The 27,919-nt window shown below is 46.5% G+C and overlaps 1 protein-coding gene across 5 annotated transcripts in view; it reads left to right on the top strand.

Moving 5' to 3' along the window:
- aff4 (AF4/FMR2 family, member 4) overlaps positions 1 to 27,919 on the top strand; it is a 118,565-nt gene that overhangs the window by 12,630 nt on the left and 78,016 nt on the right. For all 5 annotated transcript variants that reach the window (XM_085995759.1, XM_085995757.1, XM_085995761.1 and 2 more), the window contains exon 2: positions 10,113 to 10,244. In XM_085995759.1, coding sequence (XP_085851885.1) covers positions 10,228 to 10,244 — 17 coding nt within the window. In that variant the 5' untranslated portion in view covers positions 10,113 to 10,227. The remainder of the gene's footprint in view (positions 1 to 10,112; positions 10,245 to 27,919) is intronic.

Raw genomic sequence — 27,919 nt, 5'->3', positions numbered from 1 at the left:
CTGATGCTCCATGTGATGGAAGCATGACCTGTACACACACGACGCTACATCACCAATAGTGTATTATTTTGTATATTTTAAATTGAAGGACAACAGAGTTCAACAAGTAACTGGTTTATTTGGTATAAAGTCTGATTTACTTACTGCATCATCACATCAGCAGAAAACAAAATGACTTCCCTCAGGACCCCTAACCTGGATCTTTAAAAAAACTATAGCAGTCTTACAGATGCCTGCAGGCCAATCACAATTCGATATGCACATATTACAAATAGAGGGAGCTAATCGCTCATCCACTCATCCAACCAATCAGGACACATTTGTTCACAGTCACACACAAAACTTGTAATTATTAAAACAAGCCAAGTAAGAAGATAAACATATATTGATTAAGAAATTCCTTACTAATTAAAATTACTAACAGAGATGGAATCTTGAGAGGACCTGTGGGGGGAAAAAAAAGAAAATACAAAAAAAACAATATGCTAGCATGTGCTTTTTTGGGCAAAATTCCCAAGCTAAACTTCCCGTGGAAAATTTCCGGAAATTTACCGGAAACTTTCCACCCCTTTGCAACCCTAATTTCACATTTTCCCCATATAATACTCCAGCTGCCACCTTCTTGCCCACTCACTTAACCTGTCTATATCCCTTTGCAGTCTCTCTGCATCCTCCTCACAACTTACTTTCCCACCTAGCTTTGTATCATCAGCAAACTTCAATGAATTATACTCGGTCCCCTCATGTATGTCATTGATATAGACTGTAAATAGCTGAGGCCCCCCCACTAGTTATAACCTGCCAACCCGAAAATGACCCATTTATTCCTACTGTGTTTTCTGTACGTTAACCATCCTCAATCCAAGCTAATATATTACCCCCAATCACATGAGCCTTAATCTTGTGTAACAACCTTTTTTGTGGCACCTTAATGAATAAATACAAATACTACATCCACTGGTTCCCCTATATCTACCCTGCTAGTTACATTCTCAAAAAACTCTAATAAATTTGTCAAACACAATTCCCCTTTCATAAAAATGTGTTGACTCTGCCGAATCATATTATGATTTTCTAAGTGCCCTGTTGCCACGTCCCTAATAAAAGATTCTAGCAGTTTCCCTACTGCTGCTGTCAGGCTAACTGGCCTACAGTTCCTTGTTTTCTCTCTCTCCCTTCTTAAATAGCGGGATTACATCTGCCACCTTCCAATTCACAAGCACTGTTCAAGAATCTAGGGAAATCTGGAAAACCAAGACATCCCACTATCTCTGCAGCCACCTCTTTTAAAACCCTAGGATGTAGGTCATCAGGTCCAGGGGATTTGTCGGCTTTTAGCCCCATTAATTTCTCCAGTACTTTTTCTTCACTAATAATTACTTAAAGTTCCTCACTCTCATTAGACTCTTGTTTTTCCATTATTTCCGGTATTTTTTTGTCTTCTACTGTGAAGACAGGTACAAAACATTTGTCTAACGTTTCTGCCATTTCCTTATTTCCCATTATAATTTCTCCTGTCTCAGCTGCTAAAGGACCCATGTTTACTTTTTTTAATTCATTCCTGGGATGTGGGTGTCGCTGGCAAGCCCAGCATTTATTGCCCATCCCTAATTGCCCTTGAGAAGGTGAGCCGCCGCCTTGAACCGCTGCAGTCCGTGTGGTGAGGTACTTCCACAGTGTTAGGTAGGGAGTTCCAGGATTTTGACCCAGCAACGACGAAGGAACGGTGATATATTTCGAAGTCCGGATGGTGTGTGACTTGGAGGTGGTGGTGTTCACACACGCCTGCTATCCTCTAACGTCTAGGTGGTAGAGGTCACCGGTTTGGGAGGTGCTGTTGAAGAAACCTTGGTGAATTGCTGTAGTGCATCTTGTAGATGGTGCGCCAGTGGTGCAGGGAGTGAATGTTTATGGTGGTGGATGGGTTGTCAGTCAAGCAGGCTGCTTTGTCCTGGATGGTGTTGAGCTTCTTGAGTATTGTTGGAGCTGCCGTATATCCAGGCAAGTGGAGTGTGTTCCTTTACATTCCTGACTTGTGCCTTGTAGATGGTGGAAAGGCTTTGGGGGGGTCAGGAGGTGAGTCACTCACTGCAGAATACCCAGCCTCTGACCTGCTCTTGTAGCCACAGTATTTACGTGGCTGGTCCAGTTAAGTTTCTGGTCAATGTTAACCCTCAGGCAACTGTCTGTGTGGAGTTTGCACATTCTCCCCGTGTTTGCGTGGGTTTTCTCCGGGTGCTCCGGTTTCCTCCCACAGTCCAAAGATGTGCGGGTTAGGTTGATTGGCTATGATAAATTGACCCTTAGTGTTAGGGGGATTAAATACGTGGGGTTACAAGGATAGGGTGGGATATGTGTTGGTGTAGGGGTTGCGGGGATCGGGTGGGATATGTGTCGGTGCAGGCTCGATGGGCCGAGATGGCCTCTATCTGCACTGTGGGGTTTCTGTGATTCTGTGATGGTGGGGGATTTGATGATGGGAATGTCATGGGGAGGTGGTTAGACTTTCTCTTGTTGGGAATGGTCATTGCCTGGCATTTGTGTGGTGCGAATGTTACTTGCCACTTATCAGCCCAAGCCTGCATGTTGTCCAGGCCTTGCTGCATACGGGCATGGACTCCTTCATTATCTGAGGAGTTGCAAATGGAACTGAACACTGCAATCATCAGTGAACATCCCCACTTCTGACCATATAGGGAAGGGCATTGGTGAAGCAGCTGCAGATGGCTGGACCTAGGATACTGTCCTGAAGATCTTTCCTTTGTACATACTTGTAGAAACTCTTACAATCCGTTTTTATATTTTTGCTAGTTTACTCTCGTATTCTATTTTCTCCCTCTGTCAATTTCTTGGTCATCCTTTGCTGATTTCTAAGACCCTCCCAATCATCAGGCTTACTGTAAGCCTCTTTTAATCTAATATTATCCTTAATTTCTCTAGTTGGATCACTTTTCCCATGGAATTTTTATTCCTTAAGAGAAAGTATATTCGTTGAGAATTTTGAATTATTTCTTTAAATGTTCGCCATTGCTTATCTACTGTCATACCTTTTAATCTGATTTCCCAATCAACCTGAGCCAACTTGCCGCTTATATCTACATAATTGGCTTTGTTTAAATTTACTACCCAGTTTTGGACATAACCACATCAACCTCAAACGCAATATGAAATTCTGCCATACTATGATCACTCTTCCTCAGAGGATCCTTTACTATAAGATTACTAATTAACCCTGCCTCATTACACAATACTAGATCTAAAATAGCCTGTTGCCTAGTTGGTTCCTCGACATACTGTTCTATTGGAGTTTTATTAATTTTCACTAATGAAGAAAGCACTCTAGGTTAGTAACAGTAAAAACATGCCAGCTGGGTTGGTTGTATGCAAAGGAGAGGTTCTATCCAGGAAAGTGAATTCTGGTTCTTGAAATATTTTAAGGGGATCTTTAATATTCATCTGAACCACAGGAATGGGCAGATGTGGGCATCACTTTAACCTCCTATCCAACGGGCAGCAGCTCTGATAATGCAGCAATCTCAGTACTGCACTGGAATGCAAGATTATGAGCTCAACGTGCAAAAATTCTACATATTGTGCAGAGCTTATGTTCTCAGACTTCTATCCCAGCCTCAACAATTCTCTGCTCCCATTCTCTGCTCTGGGAATGCCTCGACTCTCGGCTTCAGCTACATAGAAAAATGCAAGTACAGTAGTACATTTGGGAAGGAAATGCATCTTAAATGGTAAGGGTTTAAATAAAGCAGAAGTGCAGATACACAAAGTGGCAAGCCAGTAGATAAGACCATAAAATGACACATTGAATCCTTGGTTTTGCATCATAGAACATGTTGAACTTCAACAAGATTTTTTCACGGGAGCGGAGAAATACGGGGCAACTTTATTTCCTTATGACCTTAAGAGGTCTTCAAGATTGAGGGGTTATGATGATGTAAATATTGATGGATTGTTTCCATTGGTCAGTGAGATGGTAATGAGATAATCACAGTGAATTTAAAGGAGATTTTCAAAAACATTTCTTTGAACAAAGTGTGGTTAGAATAGAAATTCTCTACCACAAATTATTCAAGCAGTCTATTATTTTAAAATGGAATTAGATAACTACTTGAAAAGAACAACATTACAAGGTACAGGGGCAAGCAAGAGTGTGAGATTGGAGTTGGTGGCTAATGTGGAGAATAATACTAGCGAAGGTTAATGTGACAAATTTCCTGTTTCTGCGCTGTATAATTCTGATTTTATTCTAAACTTCTCCATCTGTGTAAATGTAGTTTATAGTTTACTGTGCCATTTCATCTATTTTGTAATGAACATTTTATTATGGGATATAGATAAATGGATGATGGAGGTTATATTGAGTTGGGATTTTGACAACCTGAGATTGAAGTAACTCTTAACTCCTGCTACAGCAGCAATCATAGTAATAACACAAGGCGCTCTGATAGCAGTTGTGACTGGATTGGGATATCCATAAAACAGAATAATGTAATTCACACTAATGCATAAGTACAGTTTTTACAATAGTATTAAATCTACATAGCTGTATTGAGAATACTCAATACCTGCCTGAATTTTTTTTTTAATCTGATTTTAATGATTTAAATTCTGAGCAAAACTTGAGAACCCGAATACTAAATTTACCAACTTGCATTTGGTATTTTATAATTTGTAGTGGGTTGTGAATTTTTGATTGACACTTTGATCTTGGGCATTGCTGATGGACACAAAATAAATCTTTATTCATTGTCCTTAAAAATGCAAGATACAAAAAGATAAATTAAATGTGATTCTTGGATATATTCAATTGAAGAGAAAAAATAAAATTATATACTTTATAACCTGTAACAGCTTGTGTTTGCATTTATATAGTGCATTTGACATAGAAAAATCCCAAGGCATTTCATAGAAGCATAATCGGACAAATATTGATGCCAAGTCAAAGAGGGAAATATTTGGGGTGATTGAAAGCTTGGTCACAGAGGTTGCTTTTAAGGAGCATCTTATAGGAGGAGAGGGAGGTGGAGACAGAAGTTTAAAGAAGGAATTCCAGAGCTTAGGGCAGAGACGGCTGCTAGTGGCGGAGTGGATGATGCGCAAGAGGGTTCTGGGCTGGAGAAGGTTACAGTTTCCATATCCTCTGATCTAGGTTTAAAAAAAAAAGTAAATTATTCTTGTAACAGAAATAACCAATTATGAGAGGTTGTTGCTCTTACTTTAAACATCCATTTGAAAATATTCAAGTTCTATTGCATTCCAAATGATTGCCTTTTCTATATATTTCTACTGATACTTCAGATGTAACATGTTATCTAATGTAAATTTCTGTGATTGTGCATGTACGTAACATTTTATAATTTATTGACACACTCTCATTGCTTTGAGATGGAGTTCCTATAAGAACAGGAATGTAATGCTAAGTAGACACTGATTTTCCCCACATTAGGGGCAGCTCTGCAACCTGGGAGGTCTTGAATTTGACAGTACAGGTACACTATCCCTTATCCGAAAGCCTTGGGACCAGCTGAATTTCGGTTTTCGGAATTTTTCGGATTTCAGAAGGTATTATAAGACTGGGAAATTTGTATTTAATATAAATTTTAAAAGTTCAGGCTACCTCTTGCGACTGTTCCGTGTCTCATTCCCCTTCCTGCTTCTCTGGAAAGCCGGATATCGGCTGACTCCTACTAAGTTGGCCTGCAAATCAGGTCGGGGGTCGGGTGGGGGGGGGAAAAAAGAATATCGGACAGGCCGCGGTTCAGGTCGGGGGAGGGGGCGTCGGGGAGAAAAGAATATCGGACGGGCCGCGGTTCGGGTCGGGTCGGGGGGAGAATAGAATATCTGACGGGCCACTGCAGCTATCAGACGGGCCGCTGTATTGTTGGGTTCACTCTCCCGGTACCTCCTTCACATTGCCTGGCTCGGCCTGCAATCTCCTACCCAGGAGGGAACTCTGTGACCCTCTGCCCTGCTCAGCGTAAGTCGTGCGCCACTCTGGTCATGTCGTGCGCACGACTTACGCTGAACGAAAAAACTTTCGGTTTTTTAGAGGTTTTTGGTTTTCGGAAGTTCGGATAAAGGATAGCCTACCTGTACTGGGATGAGGCCTATCACATTCTAGCAGTATTTTGATGCAGGGGTGAGGAGTGGGGTTCCGGGGTCTGAGAGTACTGAGAGGGAAGTGATTCCTCCCTCCTTGATCTCTCGGCTGAGGATTTTGTATGGGATGAAGCAACAGCGGAGTGGGTGGGGATGTAGGTAGTCTACAAGGCACAAGTCAGGGGTGTGATGGAATACTCTCCGCTTGCCTGGATGAGTGCAGCACCAACAACACTTGAAGCTACACATCATCCAAGACGAAGCAGCCACTTGGTTGATACCCCAAGCCACACACTATCCTGACTTGGAAATACATCACCATTCCTTCATTGTCGTTGGGTCAAAATCCTGGAAAACTCTACCTAACAGCACTGTGGAAGTACCTTCCTTACACAGACTGCAGCGGTTCAAGACGGCAGCTCACTGCCACCTTCTCGAGGGCAGTTAGGGATGGGCAATAAATGTTTACCTTGCCAGCGACGCCCACGTCCCATGAATGAATAATTTTTAAAAATCCTAAAAATCTGTTACCTTTTGATAGCTCAGGTTAAATGCATTTGATCGTACATTAACAGCAATATTTCGGGCTTGATAACTGGTTTATATTATTAGTTGAGTCATGGGAGGGCTAAAATTTTCATAGATATTTCAAAGGAGAAGTTGTGAGGCAATATTCGCCAGGGTTTCTGTACCCAATGACTTAATTAACCACTGCTGCAATTGCAGATGAGTGAATAGGATAGGATTTGGCTGTAAACCCCTATTGATTGAAGTCTCCATTTAGGAGAGGTATTGAAGGGCTTTGGCACAGAAGGCACCTGTCCGCAGCAGTGATGGGGATTTTAATATTTTAATTTAAATCTTGGGATGTGGATGTTGCTGGCAAGGCTGTCATTTATTGCCCATCCCTAGTTGCTCGTGAGGAGGTGGCAGTCGGCCGTCTGGTCAAGGTGCATGCCGTTAGGGAGGGAGTTCCAAAATTTTGACTTCGTAACAATGAAGGAATGGCATTGTATGTCCAAGTCGGTGTGGTATGTAACTTGAAGGGGAACTTGGAAGTGATGGTGTTACTGTGTACCTGCTGCCCTTGTCCTTCTAGGTGGTGGAGGTCACAGGTTAGAAACTTTAGCAAGTTGCTGCAGTGCATCTTGTATCCACACTACAGCCACGGTACTCTAATGGTGGAGGGAGTGGACATTTAAGCCAGTGGATGGATACCGATCACGTGAACTGCTTTGTCCTGGATAGTGTTTGTTGGAGCTGCACCCATCCAGACAAGTGAAGAGTATTCCATTACACTCCTGACTTGTACCTTGTAGGTGGTAGTCGAGTTTGGGAGTCGGGAGGTGCACCACCCGTTGCAGAACACCCAGCCTCTGACTTGCTCTAGTAGCCATGGCATTTATGTGGCTGGTCATTTGAGTTTCTGGTCAGTGGTGACTCCCAGGATGTTAAATGGCGGGGAACTTGATAGTGATGCCATTGAATGTCAAGGAATGTGGTTACGCTCTCTTGGAGGTAGGCACCTGTATGGCGTGATATAGAAAAAGCTTTTTTAAATAGGTTAGTATGAATGAAGTCCCACTCCATGAACTTGAGCATGTAATCTAGGCCAACGCTCCCAGTGCAGTGTTGAGGGAATTCTGATGCCGTCTTTTGGATAAGACATTAAACCAATTTATTTGTGTATGTACTCCCCCAGGCCCCTCTGTTCCTGCACCTTCATAATTGTACCATTTAGCTTATGTTGGTGTTCCTCGTGCTTCATATCAAAATGCATAACTTCACACTTTTGTGTTAATTTGCATCTGCCATGTGTCTGCCCATTTCACCAGTCTGACTATGTCCTCCTGAAGTCTGTTACTATCCTCCTGACTATTTGCTATATTTCTGAGTTTTGTGTCATCTGCAAACTGTGAAATTATGTCCTGTATACCCAAGTCAAGGTCACTAATATATATCAAAAAGAGTAGTGGTCCTAATACCAACCCCTGGGGAACACCAGTGTATACTTCCCTCCAGTCTGAAAAACAACCATTCACCACTACTCTGCTTTCTGTCTATTACCCAATTTTGTATCCATGCTGCCACTGTCCCTTTAATCCCATGGGCTTCAATTTTGCTAACAAGCCTATTATGTGGTTCTTCATCAAATGCCTTTTGAAAGACCATGTACGCATCAACCGCACTACCTTCACAAGCCCCCTCTGTTACTTCATCAAAGAACTACACTTCAAAAAGTATTTAATTGACTGTAAAGCACTTTGGGACATCCTGAGGCCGTGAAAGATGCTATATAAATGCAAATCTATCTTTTCTTTCTCTGTCCCCAAAAGCTGTGTAATTAGAATGTAGGCAAGCGCTGGGCACAGTTAAAGGACATTGTGACTGATCATAAGTTGTCTCTAGAATAGAGACCTTTTTTCCCTTTTAGGCTTCATTATACTAGGCAGGGCGTGTTCCAAACCTGTCTTGATTTTTACTGGTTACAATGCTTTATGCTGCCTTGCATCACCAAAGGACCCGCATAAAGGGGTGGGATAACAGATCCTTAAAAGAAAGAAATATAAAGGGTTAGAAAAAAATTGAGTGAAGATTTTATTCCCCCTCTGAGCTGCGTATTTCAGTCATTTCTAATTGGGTTAGTAGGGTAGTTCATCTGCTCAGTATAGAGTATTAACAGTTTAAATGAAGATGAGGTGGACCTCAATCAGAACATTGCCTCATTGGTCCATGAAGAACTAATCCAGATGAGAAGATTGTTGCAGCTAATTAATTTTAAATGGGAAAAAATATAAAACTTGTTCAAAATGCTAATCACTCAATTAATTATTGTAATCTAAATTAAGTTGGTATGAATTTACAAAAGGCATCTTACTGTTTTTCTGTAGCACAGCATGTATTATTCAACAACTTACATTACTATAATGTTCCTCACTTGACGCCTCAAAAGTGCTTTACACTAAGGTCGAAACTGAGTAAGAAAGGGATTAATGGAGAAGGTCATGGTGGAGCGGCAGAAGGCATAGTGGAAGAGAGAGCTTTGAGGAGGTTTGTGAAAGCAGACAGGAAAATGGCATGGCAGAGGAAGATAGGCTGAGCATTCCATAGGCCAGCTTTACAGTGGCTAAATGAGCGGTCTATGTTGGTGGTTGGAGGGAACAGTGTACAAGGAAAAGTCCCGATGATGGAGAATGTCTATGGAAATGTACGGATGGAAGAGATCCGTACAGTAAGATGGGGGTGAGGCAATAGAGGGATTTGAAAGCGGGCAGGCAAATTTTGAAGTAAACTCAGTGGGGCAAGGGTAGCCAGTGAGTTTGGAAAGGACAAAAGTGATGGGAATGTGATATGGTGTACAGATCAGGTTGTATGCTGTGGCCATTTACATGAGATGCCTGTGGAGAGTAAAGGCAAAGAGGCCAGCTCAGAGATTAGAGAAGTCAAGCCTCAAGGTAATGAAGGCATTAAAAAAAACTTTCCCTAGCGGTGGTGGCGAGCTAGCTGAGAAGGTAGGGAATAATTCAGGAGTAGAATAAAGCAGTGAAGGAGATGGTTTGTAGTGAAGTGGAGGAGACTGGAGTTTTTTCTGCTCTGCAGATGTTCTTGGAGTAGTTAACTGTGTTTATTCCAAAGAGAGGGTGTGATGGTACAGCTTGAGGTGGTACTGCCAGATCTGGCGGACAACCAGAGTGATCGATCAGCAAGCGCAATCTAGCTTCTGACCTATGGGTATGGCTGCTTTATTGGGGGAGCCCGACGGGGGGGGGGGGGGGCGGGGGGCATGGGAGCTGGTCCTGAATTTGATGGGTGCCATAAGTGGTATGACAATTATAGAGGAGGATGCTGGAATCAACAGTGTCCATGGGACCTTGCTTGATTTAGTTTGTGTTCTTCCTAGCCCCATTGCCCAGTTATACTTTGTATATCCAGAAATAGAACTGGTTTAGTTATAACACTTTCCCCACATAACTGGGTTTCTTATCATTTCTTTCAAGACTGCAGAAGAAAAATTTACTTCCTGATCAGTGAGAAGAGATGTGAGAAGAGATGTGACGTGAGTGTGCCTTTCAGATCAGTGAAGCCTTTTACTGTTGCTTCACACATTTCTCCATGGCTTCGCAGACTGGGTAAGTATCTATAAAGTTTTGGTTGTTGTATGTTTGGTTCAGTTTGAGCTGCTTTAATGCTACATGTTTGAATGTGAATCGTTTGAGTAGAATTCCTTTGATTTTGAATATAGTCTCAATCTAAATTCACTTAATTTTTCTCTCCAAAAATTGATAATTGGGGAGATTTAAAAAAAATATTTTTGTTTGACTTCATTCATATCAAGACCATTTTAAATCTTTAGAATGTGTTTCAATGTGTGCTGGCCTGATACCATTAGCTACAATTGAGATTCTAGCCAGGCAGAACCCTGTTTACATTGCTTGGCCCCTGCCTGGTTGGAACTATTAACTCTTCTATTTAGGAGAGAGCTCTGTGCGTACCTGGATATGTATACATTCCTTTAAGGCACAAAAACCCACAGGAAAAGTGATCCAACCGTGGCTAACAAGAGAAGTTAAAGATAGTATTATGTCAAAGGAAGAGGCTTATAATGCTGCCAAAAAGAGTAGTAAGCCTGAGGATTGAGAAGATTTTAGAATTCAGCAAAGGAGGACAAAGAAATTGATAAAGAAAGGGAAAATAGAATATGAGAGTAAACTAGCGAGAGACATAAAAACTGACTGTAAAAGTTTCTATAGGTATGTAAAAAAGGAAAAGATTAGCGAAAGTAAATGTGGGTCCCTTATAGGCTGAGACAGGAGAAATTATAATGGGGAATAAGGAAATGGCAGAGAAATTAAACAAATACTTTGTGGCCTACATCCTAGGGTTTTGAAAGAGTTGGCTGTGGAGATAGTGGATGCATTGGTTGTCATTTTCCAAAATTCCATAGATTCTAGAACAGTTCCTGCAGATTGGAAGGTAGCAAATGTAACCCCACTATTTAAGCAAGGAGGGAGAGAGAAAACGGGGAATTACAGACTAATTAGCATGGCATCAATAGTAGGGAAATTGCTAGAATCTATTATTAAGGGTGTGGTAACAGGGCACTTCATTTAAAAAAAAAAAAAAAAAAAATTTTTTAATAGGATTGGGTGGAGTCAACACGGATTCATGAAAGGGAAATCGTGTTTGACAGATCTATTCGAGTTTTTTGACGTCGTAACTGGCAGAATAGATACAACAAGATGGCTCCTGTGCTGGCAGCTCCCTAGGGAGCTCCTTTGCCATCCTTTGCTCTTTTTCCCCCCAGTCTCCTCTCTTCTGCTGTTTAAGCTCCCCTGGCTCTAATAGTGGGTGCATTTTATCCCTAACTGCAAGTTCAAGCTGCAAGGTTAAAGTTACCTGAGCCCACTGTCCATCCCCCGACCATGCCTGTTCTTTGTTCTCAGTGAGCACTGGCTCTTCACTTAAACTTAGCTCCCAAATTCCCAGACCTCTCTGCCGCCAAGACTACGCTTCTCCACTAGACTAGTGATCTAGTGACTAGTGGATTGCGAGTGAAGTTCGGGGCCAGGGATCGCGAGAATATCCGTGCTAATTTGATCCTGAGAGAGACAACATCATTCATGTCTGAGGCCAGGAGCGAGGACGAGCCAGCAGAGTGAGGTCAAGGCCCAGGAGTGGCACAGCGTGGACCAGCAGCGGGGTCGTGGCCCAGGGAAGGTGCGGCACGGGCCAACAGCGAGGTCGGGAGGACCACAATGCAACCTACGAAACCCAGGCAGGGAGGACCTGCGGGAAGTAGGGAGGAGGACAGTAGCATTATGTTTGTGTAGCAGAGCCTGGTCTCCAATCGTCTTGGATCCCCTTGCCATTGGACCAAGACCTTGCTCTGTCAAGCCCGTGTGGTAACTGGTGTGCAACGGCCACCCCACGTTAAAAGAATTCACGCACAAGCATCTTCCACCCTTTTAAAATGAAGTTCGGGACCTGGAATGTCAGGACCCTCATGGACAACCCAACAGTGACAGACTGGAACGCCATACTGCTATCGTTGCCTGGGAGCTCAGACGTTTTGACATTGACGTCTCCACCCTAAGTGAGACCCGGCGGGCAGGGGAAGGCCAGCTCAAGGAGCAAGGCGGTGGCTACATCATCTTCTGGAAAGGCAAACCTGAAGAAGAATGCCACTTCCACGGGGTAGGCTTCGTGATAAAATTAACTAGTTGGGCGTCTGAGACTCCCCTAGTGGTATAAACGAGCGCTTCGGCTCACCCTAACCAGGAACCAGTGCGCTACGGTCATCAGTCCATACGCCCCAGCGCTGGAAGCCACAGATGAGACCAAAGAGGAATTCTACTCCAGCCTCGAACATTCCCTGTCCCGGGTCCCAATGGGTGACAAGCTGATCCTCCTTGGCGACTTTAATGTCAGAGTTGGAAAGGACACTGACCTCTGGGGAGGTGTGATTGGCATAGAGGGGGTAGGGAAAGCCAACTCCAACAGTACCCTCCTGTCGAAATGCTTAGAACATGGCCTTGTCGTAACCAACACCTTGTTCCATCAGAGAGACAAGTACAAGGCTTCATGGCAGCACCCTCGCTCCAAGCACTGGCACCTGCTGGACTACGTCATCATCCGAGCAAGGACGTCCGCATCACCCGCGCCATGACAGGAGCTGATGACTGCTGGACAGACCACCGCCTAATCCGCACTGTCATCTCCATCAATGTAGCCCCAAAACAGTGGTGGCAGCAGAAACAATGCCGCAGGAAGATTAACGCTGGAGCACTCAAAGACCCCGCTAAGAAAGCCCTGTTCAGCCTGCGCCTCTCAAACAACCTGACGACTCCCAGTGATGCAGAGACACAGAGTGCCCACAGCGCCTGGTCTGCACTCAAGGCCTCCATAATCAGCACCTGTGAAGAGATGCTCGGTCACTCGACCAGGGAACACCAAGACTGGTTCGACGAGAACGACCAGGAGATCCAGGAGCTAATAAGCCGCAAGCGCAAGGCATTCCTGATCTGGAAACGGCAACACAACTCGAGAGCAAGAAAGCAGCTCTACAGACGCCTGAAGGCCGAGGTCCAACAAAAAACTTGCGACCTAACGAACAGATGATGGGTGGAGAAAGCGCAGGAGATCCAGCAGCTAGCCGACAACCACGACGTGCGTGGATTCTTTAGCGCAGTCAAGACCATCTACGGCCCAAGCACCCAAGGCCCTACCCCACTGCGGGCCAAGAACGGAGAGGCAGTCAGTGCCCGCTGGAAGGAGCACTTCGAAGATATCCTTAACAGTGACTCTCTTCGATGTGAGTGTTCTCAACTCCATCCCGCAGCATGCTACCCGCCACCATCTCGGCACAACCCCAGCCCGGCATGAGGCTGAAAAGGCCATCTGACAACTGAAGAACAACGAGGCCTCAGGAGCAGATGGAATCCCCGCCAAGGCACTAAAGCATGGTGGAGAAGCACTACTGGCGCGAATTCATGAACTTATTTCTCTTATCTTGAAAGAGGAGAGCATGCCAGGGGATTTCAGAGATGCCGTAATTGTGACCATCTTCAAGAAAGGTGACCAGTCCGATTGTGGTAATTACAGAGGAGTTTCCCTGCTGTCTGCCACAGGGAAAGTCAACGCAAGAATCCTCCTCAATCGCCTTCTCCCAGTGGCCGAAGAGCTCCTCCCAGAGTCGCAATGCGGATTCCGCCCACTAAGGAGCACAGTGGACATGATGTTCACCGTACATCAATTACAAGAGAAATGCAGGGAACAGCACCAATCACCGCCTTTGAGTCATAGAGTTATACAGCACAGAAAGAGGCCCATCGCGTCCGCGCCGGCCATCAAGCCCATTCTAATCTAATCCCATTTTCCAGCATTTGGTCCGTAGCCTTGTATGCTATGGCATTTCAAGTGCTCATCCAAATGCTTCTTGAATGTTGTGAGGGTTCCTGCCTCTACCACCCTTTCAGGCAGTGAGTTCCAGATCCCAACCACCCTCTGGGTGAAAAAGTTTTTTCTCAAATCCCCTCTAAACCTCCTGCCCCTTACCTTGAATCTATGCCCCCTTGTTATTGACCCCTCTACTAAGGGGAAAAGTTCCTTTCTATCCACCCTATCTATGCCCCTCATAATTTTGTATACCTCAATCAGGTCCCCCCTCAACCTTCTCTGCTCCAAGGAAAATAACCCCAGCCTGTCCAGTCTTTCTTCATAGCTGAAGCGCTCCAGCCCAGGTAACATCCTGGTAAATCTCCTCTGCACCCTCTCCAAAGCAATCACATCCTTCCTATAGTGTGGCGACCAGAACTGCACACAGTACTCCAGCTGTGGCCTTACCAGCATTTTGTACAGCTCCATCATAACCTCCCTGCTCTTATATTCTATGCCTCGGCTAATGAAGGCAAGTATCCCATATGCCTTTTTAACCACCTTATCCACCTGTTCTGCTGCCTTCAGGGATCTATGTACATGCACACCAAGGTCCCTCTGATCCTCTGTCTTTCCTAGGGTCTTACCATTCATTGTGTATTCCCTTGTGTATTCCCTTGCCTTGTTAGTCCGTCCAAAATGCATCACCTCACACTTTTCAGGGTTAAATTCCATTTGCCACTGTTCTGCCCATCTGACCAACCCATCTATATCGTCCTGTAGCCTGAGGCTTCCCGCCTCGCTATTTACCACCCCACCAATTTTCGTGTCATCTGCAAACTTACTGATCATACCTTTTACATTCACATCCAAATCATTAATGTAGACCACAAACAGCAAGGGACCCAGCACCGATCCCTGCGGTACCCCACTGGACACAGGCTTCCAGTCACAAAAACAACCTTCCACCATCACCTTCTGCCACTAAGCCAGTTTTGGATCCAATGTGCCAAGGCACCCTGGATCTCATGGGCTCTTACCTTCCTGACCAGTCTCCTATGCGGCACTTTATCAAAAGCCTTATTGAAATCCATGTAAACCACATCCACTGCACTACCCTCATCCACACACCTAGTCACCCCCTCTCAAAATTCAATCAAATTGGTCAGACATGATCTTCCCTTGACAAAGCCATGCTGGCTATCCCTAATTAATCCTTTCCTCTCCAAGTGGAGACCAATTCTGTCCCTCAGAATTTTTTCCAATAATTTCCCTACCACTGATGTTAGGCTCACTGGCCTGTAATTCCCTGGTTTATCCCTACTACCCTTCTTGAATAATGGTACTACGTTAGTGATATACCTATCAATTCATCCAATGAAAAGCGACGAGTTAAGACAGTAACTATAGATTTTTATTGGCTAAATAACAGAGCCCACCCTCGTGGGTGATCGGATCCAACAAGGAGGAATACCAGCCAGTCGACCACCTTTATACCTGGGCAAGTAGGTGGAGCCATGGGCGGAGTCAGCAGTGGTCAGCCCAGGTATAACAGCGTGACAAGAGGCGACCTCGTGTAGTGATACAACAGTGTAAACAGTGATAACCATAGTGTAACGATATAACAGTGATAACCATAGTGTAACGATAAAAGTGGTTTACCATATTCACCCCTTGTTTAGATTTGAGTCCGGCGGGGTGAAGTGTACTACCAGTTCGGGTATGTCAGTCTGTCCGGAGGCCTCGTAAGCCTTTCCGATCGTCGCAGCGGCGGTGATGCAGTATCCGATGTTGATGCTGGTGTCTGCGTGGTCGGTGAAGGCTCGTGGGGTTCCGGCATGCCGTCTACCTGGGCTGGATTTGGGGGGGTGGTGGGGGGTAACGGTGGTGTCTCAGGGATGCCCGAGGGTGCGAGGTCTCGTAAGGAGACTGTGCCCTCCCGCCCGTCTGGGTATGCCACATAGGCGTACTGGGGGTTGGCGTGCAGGAGGTCCACCCTCTCGACCAGGGGGTCCGTTTTATGGGCCCTCGCGTGCTTTCGCAGCAAGACGGGCCCCGGAGAGTTCAGCCAAGTTGGTAGCGTGGTTCCCGTAGTCGACTTCCTGGGGAAAACAAACATTCGTTCATGGGGGGTGGCGTTAATGGCAGTGCAAAGCAGTGACCGGATGGAATGCAGCGCTGCCGGGAGGACTTCCTGCCAGTAAGAGGTTGGGAGGCCCTTGGACTTTAAGGCTAAGAGAACGGCCTTCCAGACAGTCGCGTTCTCTCTTTCCACCTGGCCGTTCCCTCGGGGGTTGTAGCTGGTGGTCCTGCTTGCAGCAATACCTCTCGCTAGTAGGAACTGGCGAAGTTCCTCGCTCATGAAGGAGGAGCCCCGGTCGCTATGTATATAGTTCGGGAACCCGAACACGGCGAAGAGGTCGTTCAGGCATTTGATGACCGTGGTACTGGTCATGTCTGGGCAGGGGAAGGCAAAGGGGAAACGGGAGTACTCGTCAATGATGTTGAGGAAGTACACATTACGGTCAGAGGACGGGAGGGGCCCCTTAAAATCGATGCTCAAGCGCTCGAAGGGGCGGGTGGCCTTGATCAGGCTTGCTCTGTCCGGCCTAAAGAAATGCGGTTTGCATTCGGCACAGGTTTGGCAGTTCCTGGTCATGGTCCTGACCTCCTCGATGGAGTAGGGCAGGTTGCGGGCCTTAATGAAGTGGTAAAGTCTGGTGACTCCGGGGTGGCAGAGGTCGTTGTGGAGGGTCTGCAGTCTATCAATTTGCGCGTTGGCGCATGTACTTCGTGATAGAGCATCTGGGGGTTCGTTCAGTTTACCAGGCCGGTACAAGATCTCATAATCATAGGTGGAGAACTCGATTCTCCACCTCAAGATCTTGTCGTTCTTGATTTTGCCCCTCAGCTTGTTATTAAACATAAAAGCGACCGAACGCTGGTCGGTGAGGAGGGTAAATCGTTTGCCTGCCAGGTAATGCCTCCAGCGTCGTACAGCCTCCACGATCGCCTGGGCCTCCTTCTCGACCGAGGAGTGTCGGATCTCGGGGCCCTGGAGGGTCCTTGAGAAGAAGGCCACCGGTCTCCCCTCCTGGTTAAGGGTTGCGGCTAGGGCGAAGTCGGATGCATCGCTCTCCACTTGGAAAGGGATAGACTCATCCACCGCGTGCATTGTGGCCTTAGCAATGTCTCCCTTAATGAGGGAGAAGGCTGCGCACGCTTCTGCCGTCAGGGGGAAGGAGGCGGACTTCATGAGGGGTCTGGCTTTGTCCGCATAATTCGGCACCCATTGGGCATAGTAGGCGAAGAGCCCCAGGGTCCTCTTCAGCGCCTTTGGACAGTGGGGGAGGGGAAGCTCCATGAGGGGGCGCATTCTTTCGGGGTCGGGGCCGATGACTCCGTTCTCTACTACGCAGCCGAGGATGGCAAGGCGCGAGGTGTTAAACACACATTTCTCCTTATTGTAGGTGAGGTTCAGCCGTTGGGCCGTACGGAGGAATCTCTCCAGATTAACATCATGGTCCTGCCGGTCGCGGCCGCAGATGGTGACGTTATCTAGATAGGGGAACGTGGCTTGCAGCCCGTTCTGGTCAACCATCCGGTCCATCTCCCTTTGGAAGACCGAAACCCCGTTGGTGACGCCGAAGGGAACCCTAAGGAAGTGGTAGAGGCGGCCATTCGCCTCGAAGGCGGTATACTGGCGGTCCTCAGGGCGGATAGGGAGTTGGTGGTAGGCCGACTTAAGGTCGATGGTAGAGAATATTCGGTACTGTGCAATCTGATTGACCATATCAGATATGCGGGGAAGGGGGTATGCGTCCAGCTGGGTGTACCGGTTTATGGTTTGGCTGTAGTCGATGACTAGGCATTTTTTATCGCCGGTCTTAACGACTACGACCTGGGCACGCCAGGGGCTGTTGCTCCTCTCGATGATGCCCTCTTTCAGGAGACGCTGCACCTCAGAGCTAATAAAAGCTCTGTCCCCGGCGCTGTACCGCCTGCTCTTGGTAGCGACGGGTTTACAGTCGCGGGTGAGGTTGGCGAACAGGGAGGGGGGCGGAACCCTGAGGGTGGATAGGCCGCAGGTGGTACGCGGTGGGCGGTTTAAAGGCTGTTGGTTGTCGACTGTGAGTGGGGGGAGGGGTCCACCGTATGCCAAAGTGACACTTTGAAGGTGGGATTGGAAATCCAGCCCTAGTAGGACGGCAGCGCAGAGTTGGGGCAGGACGAGAAGTTTAAAATTTTTATACTCCGTGCCCCTAACCGACAGGGTCACAACACAGTATCCGCTGACGTCTGTTGAATGGGACCTCGACGCCATCGAGATCCGGTTGCGCGTTGGCTGGACAGTGAGGGAGTAGTGGCTCACCGTGTCTGGATGGATGAAACTCTCCGTGCTTCCGCTGTCGAACAGGCAGGTCGTGGCGCGGCCGTTTACTTTGATGTCCATCGTGGACTTGGACAGGTGATGCGGGCGAGCTTGGTCCAGTGTGACGGAGGCTAGTGTATGGCTGAGCGAGCTGCTGTAGTCTGCGGGTGAGGCTGCGGTCGGGTCTGGAGACAAGGTGGCGGTCGAGTGTGGTGAACAAAATGGCGGTGCCCACGACGTTGCATAAAATGGCGGAGAAGATGGCCGCCCCCACAACTCACATGAGGCACAGCCGGTGTCGGTGGCCTTGATCAAAGATGGCCGCCCCCACGACTCACACGAGGGGATACTGGCATCTGTGGCCTTGATGAAAGATGGCCGCCCCCACAACTCGCATGAGGCACTGCTGGCGTCTGTGGCTTTCCCCCTGCAGGCCTTCGCGAAGTGGCCTTGTGGCAGTCGGAGCAGGTCGCGTTTCTTGCAGGGCAGCGCGCCCTTGGGTGTTTCGCCTGGCCACAGAAAAAGCAGCTGGCGGCCCGATCGCGGGGCTCCGATGTCGCAGCCGGTACCAGGGGTGGCGGTCCCGATCGGGTCCAGGACGCCGACGCTGAGGTAGGTCCCAGAGGCGGCGGTGCGAGGGGTATTGCGGTCGGGGTTGGGCCCAAGTCCCAGGGTCGCGCAGCACAGTACCTGGAATAGGCCTCGAGGTCCTGATGGGCCACTTCCAGAGAGCGAGCGAGGGCTGCAGCTGTGTTCAGGTCGAGGTCCTTTGATTCGAGCAGTCTTTGCCGTGAGTAGTCGGACCGAAGGCCTTTCACGAAGGCATCGCGGATATTCTCTTCAGTATTTTCTGCAGCCGTTACAGCTTTAAAGTCACAGTCCCTGCCGAGTGTTTGTAGCGCCCGTAAAAATTCATCTACAGACTCTCCTGGCTGTTGCGGGCGGGATCTTAGGAGATGTCTGGCATACATAGAATTTACCGGGCTCCGGTATTGCTCTTTCAGCAGGTTGAGGGCGGCCTCGTATGTAGTAAGGTCCTGGATGAGTGCAAATACTTTAGGGCTCACTTGGGCGGTCAGAACTCTTAGTTTGGATCTCTTGAGGCACGCCGGATTCTCCCAGGTAGGATTCGAAACAGCTCAGCCAGTGTTTGAAGTCGAGGGCTGAGTTTGCTGCCTGTGGGTTTAGATCCAGGTACGGCGGTCGGAGGGCTCGCAGCCAGGCCGGCTGCTGTGGCTGTTGTAGCTGGGCGTCTGACTGGTCGTTTGGCTGCTCCGTTAAAGACATTTCAAAATTTAGCCAATAAAATTGATATACCTATCAATTCATCCAATGAAAAGTGACGAGTTAAGACAGTAACTATAGGTTTTTATTGGCTAAATAACAGAGCCCACCCTCGTGGGTGATCGGATCCAACAAGGAGGAATACCAGCCAGTCGACCACCTTTATACCTGGGCAAGTAGGTGGAGCCATGGGCGGAGTCAGCAGTGGTCAGCCCAGGTATAACAGCGTGACGAGGCGACCTCGTGTAGTGATACAACAGTGTAAACAGTGATAACCATAGTGTAACGATATAACAGTGATAACCATAGTGTAACAATAGTGAACGATAAAAGTGGTTTACCACAGTTAGCTGTCCTCCAGTCCTCTGGCACATCCCCTGTGGCCAGAGAGGTTCTGAAAATTTGTGTCAGAGCCCCTGCAATCTCCTCCTTTGCCTCACATAGTAGACTGGGATACATCTCGTCCGGGCCTGGGGATTTATCCACTTTTAAGCCTGCTAAAACCGCTAGTACCTCCTCCCTCTCGATGCTAATATGTTCAAGTATATCACAGTCCCCCTGCCCGATTTCTATGTCCACATCGTCCTTCTCCATAGTGAACACAGATGCAAAAAATTCATTTAAAACCCCACCTACATCCTCTGGCTCTACACACAGTTTGCCACTTTGGTCCCTAATGGGCCCTACTCTTTCCCTAGTTATCCTCTTGCCCTTAATATACTTATAAAACACCTTAGGATTTTCCTTTATTTTGCTCGCCAGTGATATTTCATGGCCCCTCCTCGCTCTCCTAATTTATTTTTTAAGTATCCCCCTGCACTTTTTATACTCCTCTAGGGCTTCCTTTGTATCTGCCAAAAGCCCCCCTTTTTTTCCTAATCCATTCTCGTATATCCCTTGACATCCAAGGTTCCCTGGGCTTGTTGACCCCACCCTTGACCTTTGCGGGAACATGTTGCCATTGTACTCTCTCAATTTCCTTTCTGAAAGACTCCCATTGCTCCGATGTGGATTTTCCTTCAAGTAGCTGATCCCAGTCCACATTGGCCAGATCCTGCCTTATCACATTAAAATCAGCCTTCCCCCAATTTAGAACCTTCATTTCCGGTCCATCCTTGTCCTTTTCCATGACTACCTTAAATCTCACCGAATTATGGTCACTGTCACCAAAGTGCTCACCTACTAACACTTCTACCACTTGCCCGGCCACATTCCCTAGAATTAGGTCCAGTACCGACCCCTCTCTTGTAGGACTTTCTACATGCTGGCTCAAAAAGCTCTCCTGGATGCACTTTAAGAATTCTGCACCCTCTAAGCCTTTCACACTCTGACTATCCCAATTCATATTGGGGAAGTTGAAATCCCCCACTATAATTACCCTATTATTTGCACACTTCTCTGAGATTTGCCTACATATCTGTTCCTCTATCTCCCCCTGACTGTTTGGGGGCCTATCGTACACTCCCAGCAAAGTGCTAGCCCCCTTTTTGTTTTTAAGTTCAACCCATATGGCCTCATTAGAGGAACCTGTTACTATATCATCCCTCCTTACAGCAGTAATTGTCTCCTTAATTAATATTGCGACACCCCCTCCTCTTACCCCCCCTCTGCCTCGCCTGAACATTCTATACCCTGGAATATTGAGCTGCCAGTCTTGCCCCTCCCTCAACAATGTCTCCTTGATAGCAACAATATCATACTCCCATGTGTTCATCAACACTTTCAGTTCATCCACCTTATTCGTAAGACTCCTTGCATTAAAATAAATGCCATTTAGCCTTGCCTTACTCCCTTGTGCCGTTACATATTTGCTCTGCCTTCCAGTCTGACTTATTTTTTCCTCTATATTTGGCTGTACATCACTCCCTATTATAGCTCCACTCTGTATCCCATCCCCCTGCCAAGTTAGTTTAAACCCCCCCGAACAGTGCTAGCAAACCTCCCCGCAAGGATATTTGTCCCGTTCTGGTTCAGGTGCAACCCGTCCGACTTGTACAAGTCCCACCTTCCCCAGAAGCAGGCCCAGTGATCCAGGAAACTAAAGCCCTCCCTCCTGCACCAACTCTTTAGCCACGCATTCATCTGCTCTATCCTCCTATTCCTATGCTCACTAGCATGTGGCACCGGGAGTAATCCAGAGATTACATTACAACCTTTGAGGTCCTGCTCTTTAGTCTGCTGCCTAGCTCCCTAAATTCTTGCTGCAGGACCTCATCCCTCTTCCTACCCATGTCATTGGTCCCAATGTGAACCACGACCTCTGACTGTTCACCCTCCCCCTTCAGAATGCCCTGCAGCCGTTCAGTGACATCCTTGACCCTGGCACCAGGGAGGCAACAAACCATCCTGGAGTCACGTCTACGGCCACAGAAATGCCTATCTGTTCCCCTTACAATAGAATCCCCTACCACTATTGCTCTCCCACTCTTTTTCCTCCCTTCCTGAGCAGCAGAAGCACCCCTGGTGCCAGGAAGTTGGCTGCTGCTGCCTTCCTCTGGTAAGTCATCCCCCTCAACAGTATCCAAATTGGTATACCTGTTTGAGAGGGGGATGTCCACAGGGGACCCCTGCACTACCTGCCTGCTTCTACTGCTCCGCCTGATGGTCACCCATTTCCCTTCTGCCTGTGCAGCCCTTACCTGCGGTGTGACCAACTCACTAAACGTGCTACTCACGACCCTCTCAGCATCGTGAATGCTCCAAAACTCATCCATCCGCAGCTCCAGCGCCGCAATGCGGTCTACTAGTAGCTGCAGCTGGATACATTTCTGGCACACATGGTCGTCGGGGACACAGGCAGTGTCCCTGAATTCCCACATAGAGCAAGAGGAGCATAACACGGGGCTGGGCTGTCCTGACATGACTTACCTTTAAATTAATTCAATACCACCAATTAAATCTCAAAGGCCTTCAACACTGTCAACCGTGAGGGATTATGGAGTGTCCTCCTCAAATTCGGCTGCCCTCAAGTTTGTCACCATCCTCCGCCTGCTTCACGATGACATGTAAGCCGTGATCCTGACCAACGGTTCCACCACAGACCCAATTCACGTACGAACCGGGGTCAAGCAAGGATGTGTCGTCGCACCAACGCTCTTCTCGATCTTCCTTGCTGCAATGCTCCATCTCACCCTCAGTAAGCTGCCCGCTGGAGTGGAGCTAATTTACAGAACAAACGGGAAACTTCAACCTCCGTCGCCTCCAGTCCAGGTCCAAAGTCGTCCCATCCTTTGTTGTCGAATTACGGTATGCAGACGGCCCTTAGCGTCTGCGCTCACTCGGAGGTCGAACTCCAAACCATCGTCAACACCTTCACTGAAGTGTATGAGAGCATGGGCCTTACACTAAACATCAGTAAGACAAAGGTCCTCTACCAACCTGCCCCCACCACACAGTACTGCCCCCCGATTATCAAAATCCACGAGAAGGCATTGGACAACGTGGACCACTTTCCATACCTCGGGAGCCTACTGTCAACAAGGGCAGACGACGAAGTCCAACACCGCCTTCAGTGTGCCAATGCAGCCTTCGGTCGCCTGAGGAAGAGTGTGTTTGAAGACCAGGACCTCAAACCTGGCACTAAGCTCATGGTCTACAGGGCAGCAGTGATACCTGCCCTGCTGTATGCCTCAGAGACATGGACCATGTACAGCAGGCACCTCAAAGCACTGAAGAGGTACCACCAACGCTGCCTCCGCAAGATCCTGCAAATCCATTGGCAGAATAGGCGCACCAACGTCACTGTTCTTGCTCAGGCCAACGTCCCCAGCATCGAAGCTTTGACCACGCTCGATCAGCTCCAATGGACGGGTCACATTATCCGCATGCCCGACACGAGACTCCCAAAACAAGCGCTCTACTCTGAGCTCCGGCGCGGCAAGAGAGCCACAGGTGGGCAGAGGAAATGCTTCAAGGATACCCTCAAGGCCTCCTTGAAAAGGTGTAACATCCCCACTGACACCTGGAAATCCCTGGCCCAAGACCGCACAAAGTGGAGGAGAAGCATCCGGGAAGGCGCCGAACACCTCGAGTCTCCTCACCGGGAGCAAGCGGAAGCCAAGCGCAAGGAGCGCACGTCAACCCAAGCACCCCACCCACCCGACCCTTCAACAACCGTCTGCCCCCACCTGTGACAGAGACTGTAGGTCCCTGCGAACTCATTTTTAATGTGGAAGCAAGTCATCCTCAGTTCCGAGGGACTGCCTAAGAAGAAGATACAACAACAACAGCTTGTATTTATATAGCGCCTTTAACGTAGTAAAACGTCCCAATACGCTGCACAGGAGTATTTTAAGATGACAAATTTGACACTGATCCACATAAGGATAAATTAGAGCAGGTGACCAAAAGCTTGGTTAAAGAGTTAGGATTTAAGGAGCGTTTTAAAGGAGGAAAGAGAGATGGAGAGGCGGAGAGGTTTGGGGAGGGAATTCCAGAACTTAGGGCCTAGGCAACAGAAGGCACGACCACCAAACATTGAGCAATTATAATCGGCGATGCTCAAGAGGGCAGAATTAGAGGAGCGCAGATATCTCTGGGATAAGGGGGAACCAGTGGATGTGGTGTGTTTGAATTTTCAGAAGGCATTCGATAAGGTGCCGCACAAGAGGTTATTAAACAAAATTAGGGATTGGGGGTAATATACTAGCATAGATTGAGGATTGGTTAACGGGCAGAAAACAGAGAGTAGGAATAAATGGGTCATTTTCGGGTTGGCAGACTGTAACTAGTGGGGTACCACAAAGATCAGTGTTTGGGCCTCAGCTATTCACAATTTACATCAATGATTTGGACGAGGGGACCAAATGTAATATATCCAAGTTTGCTGATGATACAAAGCTAGATGGGAATGTAAGTCGTGAGGAGGATACAAGGAGGCTTCAAGGGGATATTGACAGGCTAAGTGAATGGGCAAGAACATGGCAAATGGAATATAATGTGGAGAAATGTGAAGTTATCCACTTTGATAGGAAAAACAGAAAAGCGGAGTATTTTCTAAAGGGTGAGATTGGGAAATGTTGGTGTTCAGAGGGACCTGGGTGTCCTTGTACACATCACTTAGTTAACATGCAGGTACAGCAAGCAATTAGGAAAGCAAATGGTATGATAGCAAAATACTGCGGATGTTGGAAATCCGAAATAACAACAGAAAATGATGGAAAAACTCAGCAGGTCAGGCAACATCCGTGGACAGAAATTTGAGTTGACGTTTCGGGTCGAACCCTTCTTCAAAACTGGAAAGAAAAGATAGATCGGAGGCAGATGGTATGTTGGCCTTTATTACAAGAGGATTTGTGTATAAGAGTAAAGACATCTTACTGCAATTATATAGGCCCCTGGAGAGACCACACCTGGAGTATTGTGTACAGTTTTGGTCTCCTTACGCAAGGAAGGATAGACTTGCCATAGAGGGAGTGCAATGAAGGTTCACCAGACTGGTTCCTGGGATTGGGGGATTGTCCTATGAGGACAGATTGAGTAGACTAGGCCTATATTCTTGAGTTTAAAAGAATGAGAGGTGATCTCATTGAAAACTTACAAAGTTCTTACAGGGCTTGACAGGGTAGATGCAGGGAGGATGTTTCCCCTGGCTGGGGAGTCTAGAACCAGGGGTCACAGTCTCAGAATAAAGGGTCGGCCATTTAGGACTGAGATGAGAAATTTCTTCCGTCAGAGGATGGCGAATCTTTGGAAAACTTTATCCCCGAGGGCTGTGGAGGCTCAATCGTTGAGTATACAAGACAAAGATCGATAGATTTTTGAATATTAAGAGAATCAAGGGATATGGGGATAGTTCAGGAAAGTGGCGATGAGGTAGAAGATCAGCCATGATCTTATTGAATGGCGGAGCAGGCTCGAAGGGCCAAATGGCCTACTCCTGCTCCTATTTCTTATGTTCTTACGTAGAGCTATCACCCCAAAGGTTACAAATTTAACTGTTTTGTGAGCTGGTAAGAGAAGAATCTCTCCTCTCCTAACATTTTTGTTGCCAGATAGGTTTACAAAGTGTCTTGGGGATCCAATTTTGCAAATCAAATTTGACACCATGCTGGATTTACACTTCATGTGGTGTCAGAGCAAAGCAGCGTGAGACTGCCCTCCAGGGAGTTTTACTCTGGAGTCATGTTGGGCCCTGACTCTTGATTTACAACAATTTAGCACAATACGAAGAAGTACTGTCAGCTTCGCACCAATGCTAGACTAGCAGTATAAACACACCCATGGAAATACCTGAACTTGTGTTGCTTATTTGGTTTTTGCCTTTGGTTTATAAGCAAGTAAAAATTTAAATTGTCAGGCCAGCCACAATGTTGAAGGCGACAGAGAGGTCAAGGAGGATATAGAAAGACAGTCATAATCACTAGCTCATCTGTGGTTTCAGAAGTTTGGGTACTAAACTTAGCTTGTGAACTTTTGAGCCACTGTATAATAGTGACACTAATTTTGGTTCAAAACTTTTAACTATTTTAATGCAAATATTACTTTTCAAAATGCAGCACCACTTATATCTTAATAGGTTTGCAGTATCTCATGCATGGTGATTATAAATCTTGTTGACTGCCCTGCATAATACATGAGTCTGCATTCAAAACACGTAAATTAAGAACTATGGTGGAATATAAACTGAACCCACAGCTGCCAGTTGTATGGGATTTTTGTACTATGGTACTCATGAACCCAACAAGCATAACCAGCTTATCATTTATATAGTATAAATAAAATGCTGTGGTTGGCCACCCTCTTTGTATTGAGGCAGAGGAAATTCGGGAGAGGAACAGGATAGATTGATCCACAAAAGCAGACTGAGATACGTGAAGAAATTAATGAGCGCTAATGAGAAAGTAACCCTATCATCTGTCCAAAACAAGCAAAGATAATGGAGAGGTGGTGACTGAGCACAGCAAGACTGCTGAAAGCCTAAACCACTATTTTACAATATTTTCACAAAAAAAGATAAGGAATGCTGAAAATGAAGATGCAGTGAAATGCTGATCATGGACTAGAAACCTTTACAATCACAAAGGAGATATGCTATTTAGCCCTGGGTTCTTGCTCCTTCCACCTTTGCAAGGATTGGCTCAGGAGATTGTGAATTAGTTCACCAATATTTTCTAGAGCATATTGAACTCTGGTTACATCCTGGAAGTTGAAAAGCAGAGGATGTGACTCTTGTTCAGAAGTGTGCTATGGATAAACTGCCAAATTATAGACCTAGAAATCTTAACTTGATTGTGAGGAAATTGTTTTGAAACTATAATGAGAGATGGTATAAGGAATCAACTTGAGTGGGTTAACTAGAGATAGCTAACCTGGTTTCAGGAATTGCTGGTCCTGTTTAACCAATGTACTAGATTTAAGGAAGTTCTAGATGTAGTAAGGGCAAGAAGTTGATATTGCATACCTGGATTTCAGAAAAGTATCAGACTACTGCAAAAGATCTGGGATAGATAGCAATGTTTTGGATTGGATTAGAAATGAACTGGTTGGTACAAATCAATGAAAATGTATTTTCTTTGTTGCCAAGATCTGGGTAACCTAGCAAGCCTGCTTTTATTGCTCATCCCAAGTTGCCCTGAGAAGATGGTGGTGGGCTGCCTTCTTATACTGCTGTAGTTTACTAGATCATTTCCAAAAAAGATATTAGAAGTTAAATTCATGAGATAGGACTGGAGTTGCCAAACCGGAGTAGGTTATTTTCTTTGAAGCACTCCAGTGCACAAACTGGCAGCTTTTGTGGTTATTTTTAATGGTCTCAGTCTACAATTTTGCGACTTGCTATGGCGGGAGATTACTCACGGCCACTGGGTTGCTAATCACTAAGCTAACGTATCCTATATAGTTCTTGGGGAGGTATCTGACTGGCAGCCAGTTGTTAGTGCTGTGGCAAAGGCTTCAGTGTATTTGTGCTATTTGTAATTGTTATAATGATTTGGCACATGGAAGTGTATTTAAGGTGTCTTAAATTTGTAGATGACACCAAACTGGAAGCAGTGGCAAATGATATACATTAATGTGCATAAATCCCAAAGGATCCATAGAAGTTGGATTTGTGGGTAGAAAAATGGCAGGTGTGGTTTTGACAAGTGTAAGATGAAGACTGAGTAGAGGGAAGGATAGTTAAGGTTATGCACTAAATAGAATATGTTTATGATGTTGCAACAAGAGAACGATCTTGTCTTGGAGTTTGGGTGAGTAGATCACAAACAGTCAGTAGTGTTAATAGGCAGTTATGAAAGCAAATTTAGAATGTATAGCTAGAGGTGTCATTTCTAA

This window comes from Somniosus microcephalus, chromosome 8 (genome assembly GCF_052327205.1).
Source record: "Somniosus microcephalus isolate GS21.2 chromosome 8, FLI_Smic_1.0, whole genome shotgun sequence".
NCBI lineage: Eukaryota > Metazoa > Chordata > Chondrichthyes > Squaliformes > Somniosidae > Somniosus > Somniosus microcephalus.
Note: the sequence above shows the minus strand (reverse complement) of the source record. Positions and strands in the feature narration are given on the sequence as shown.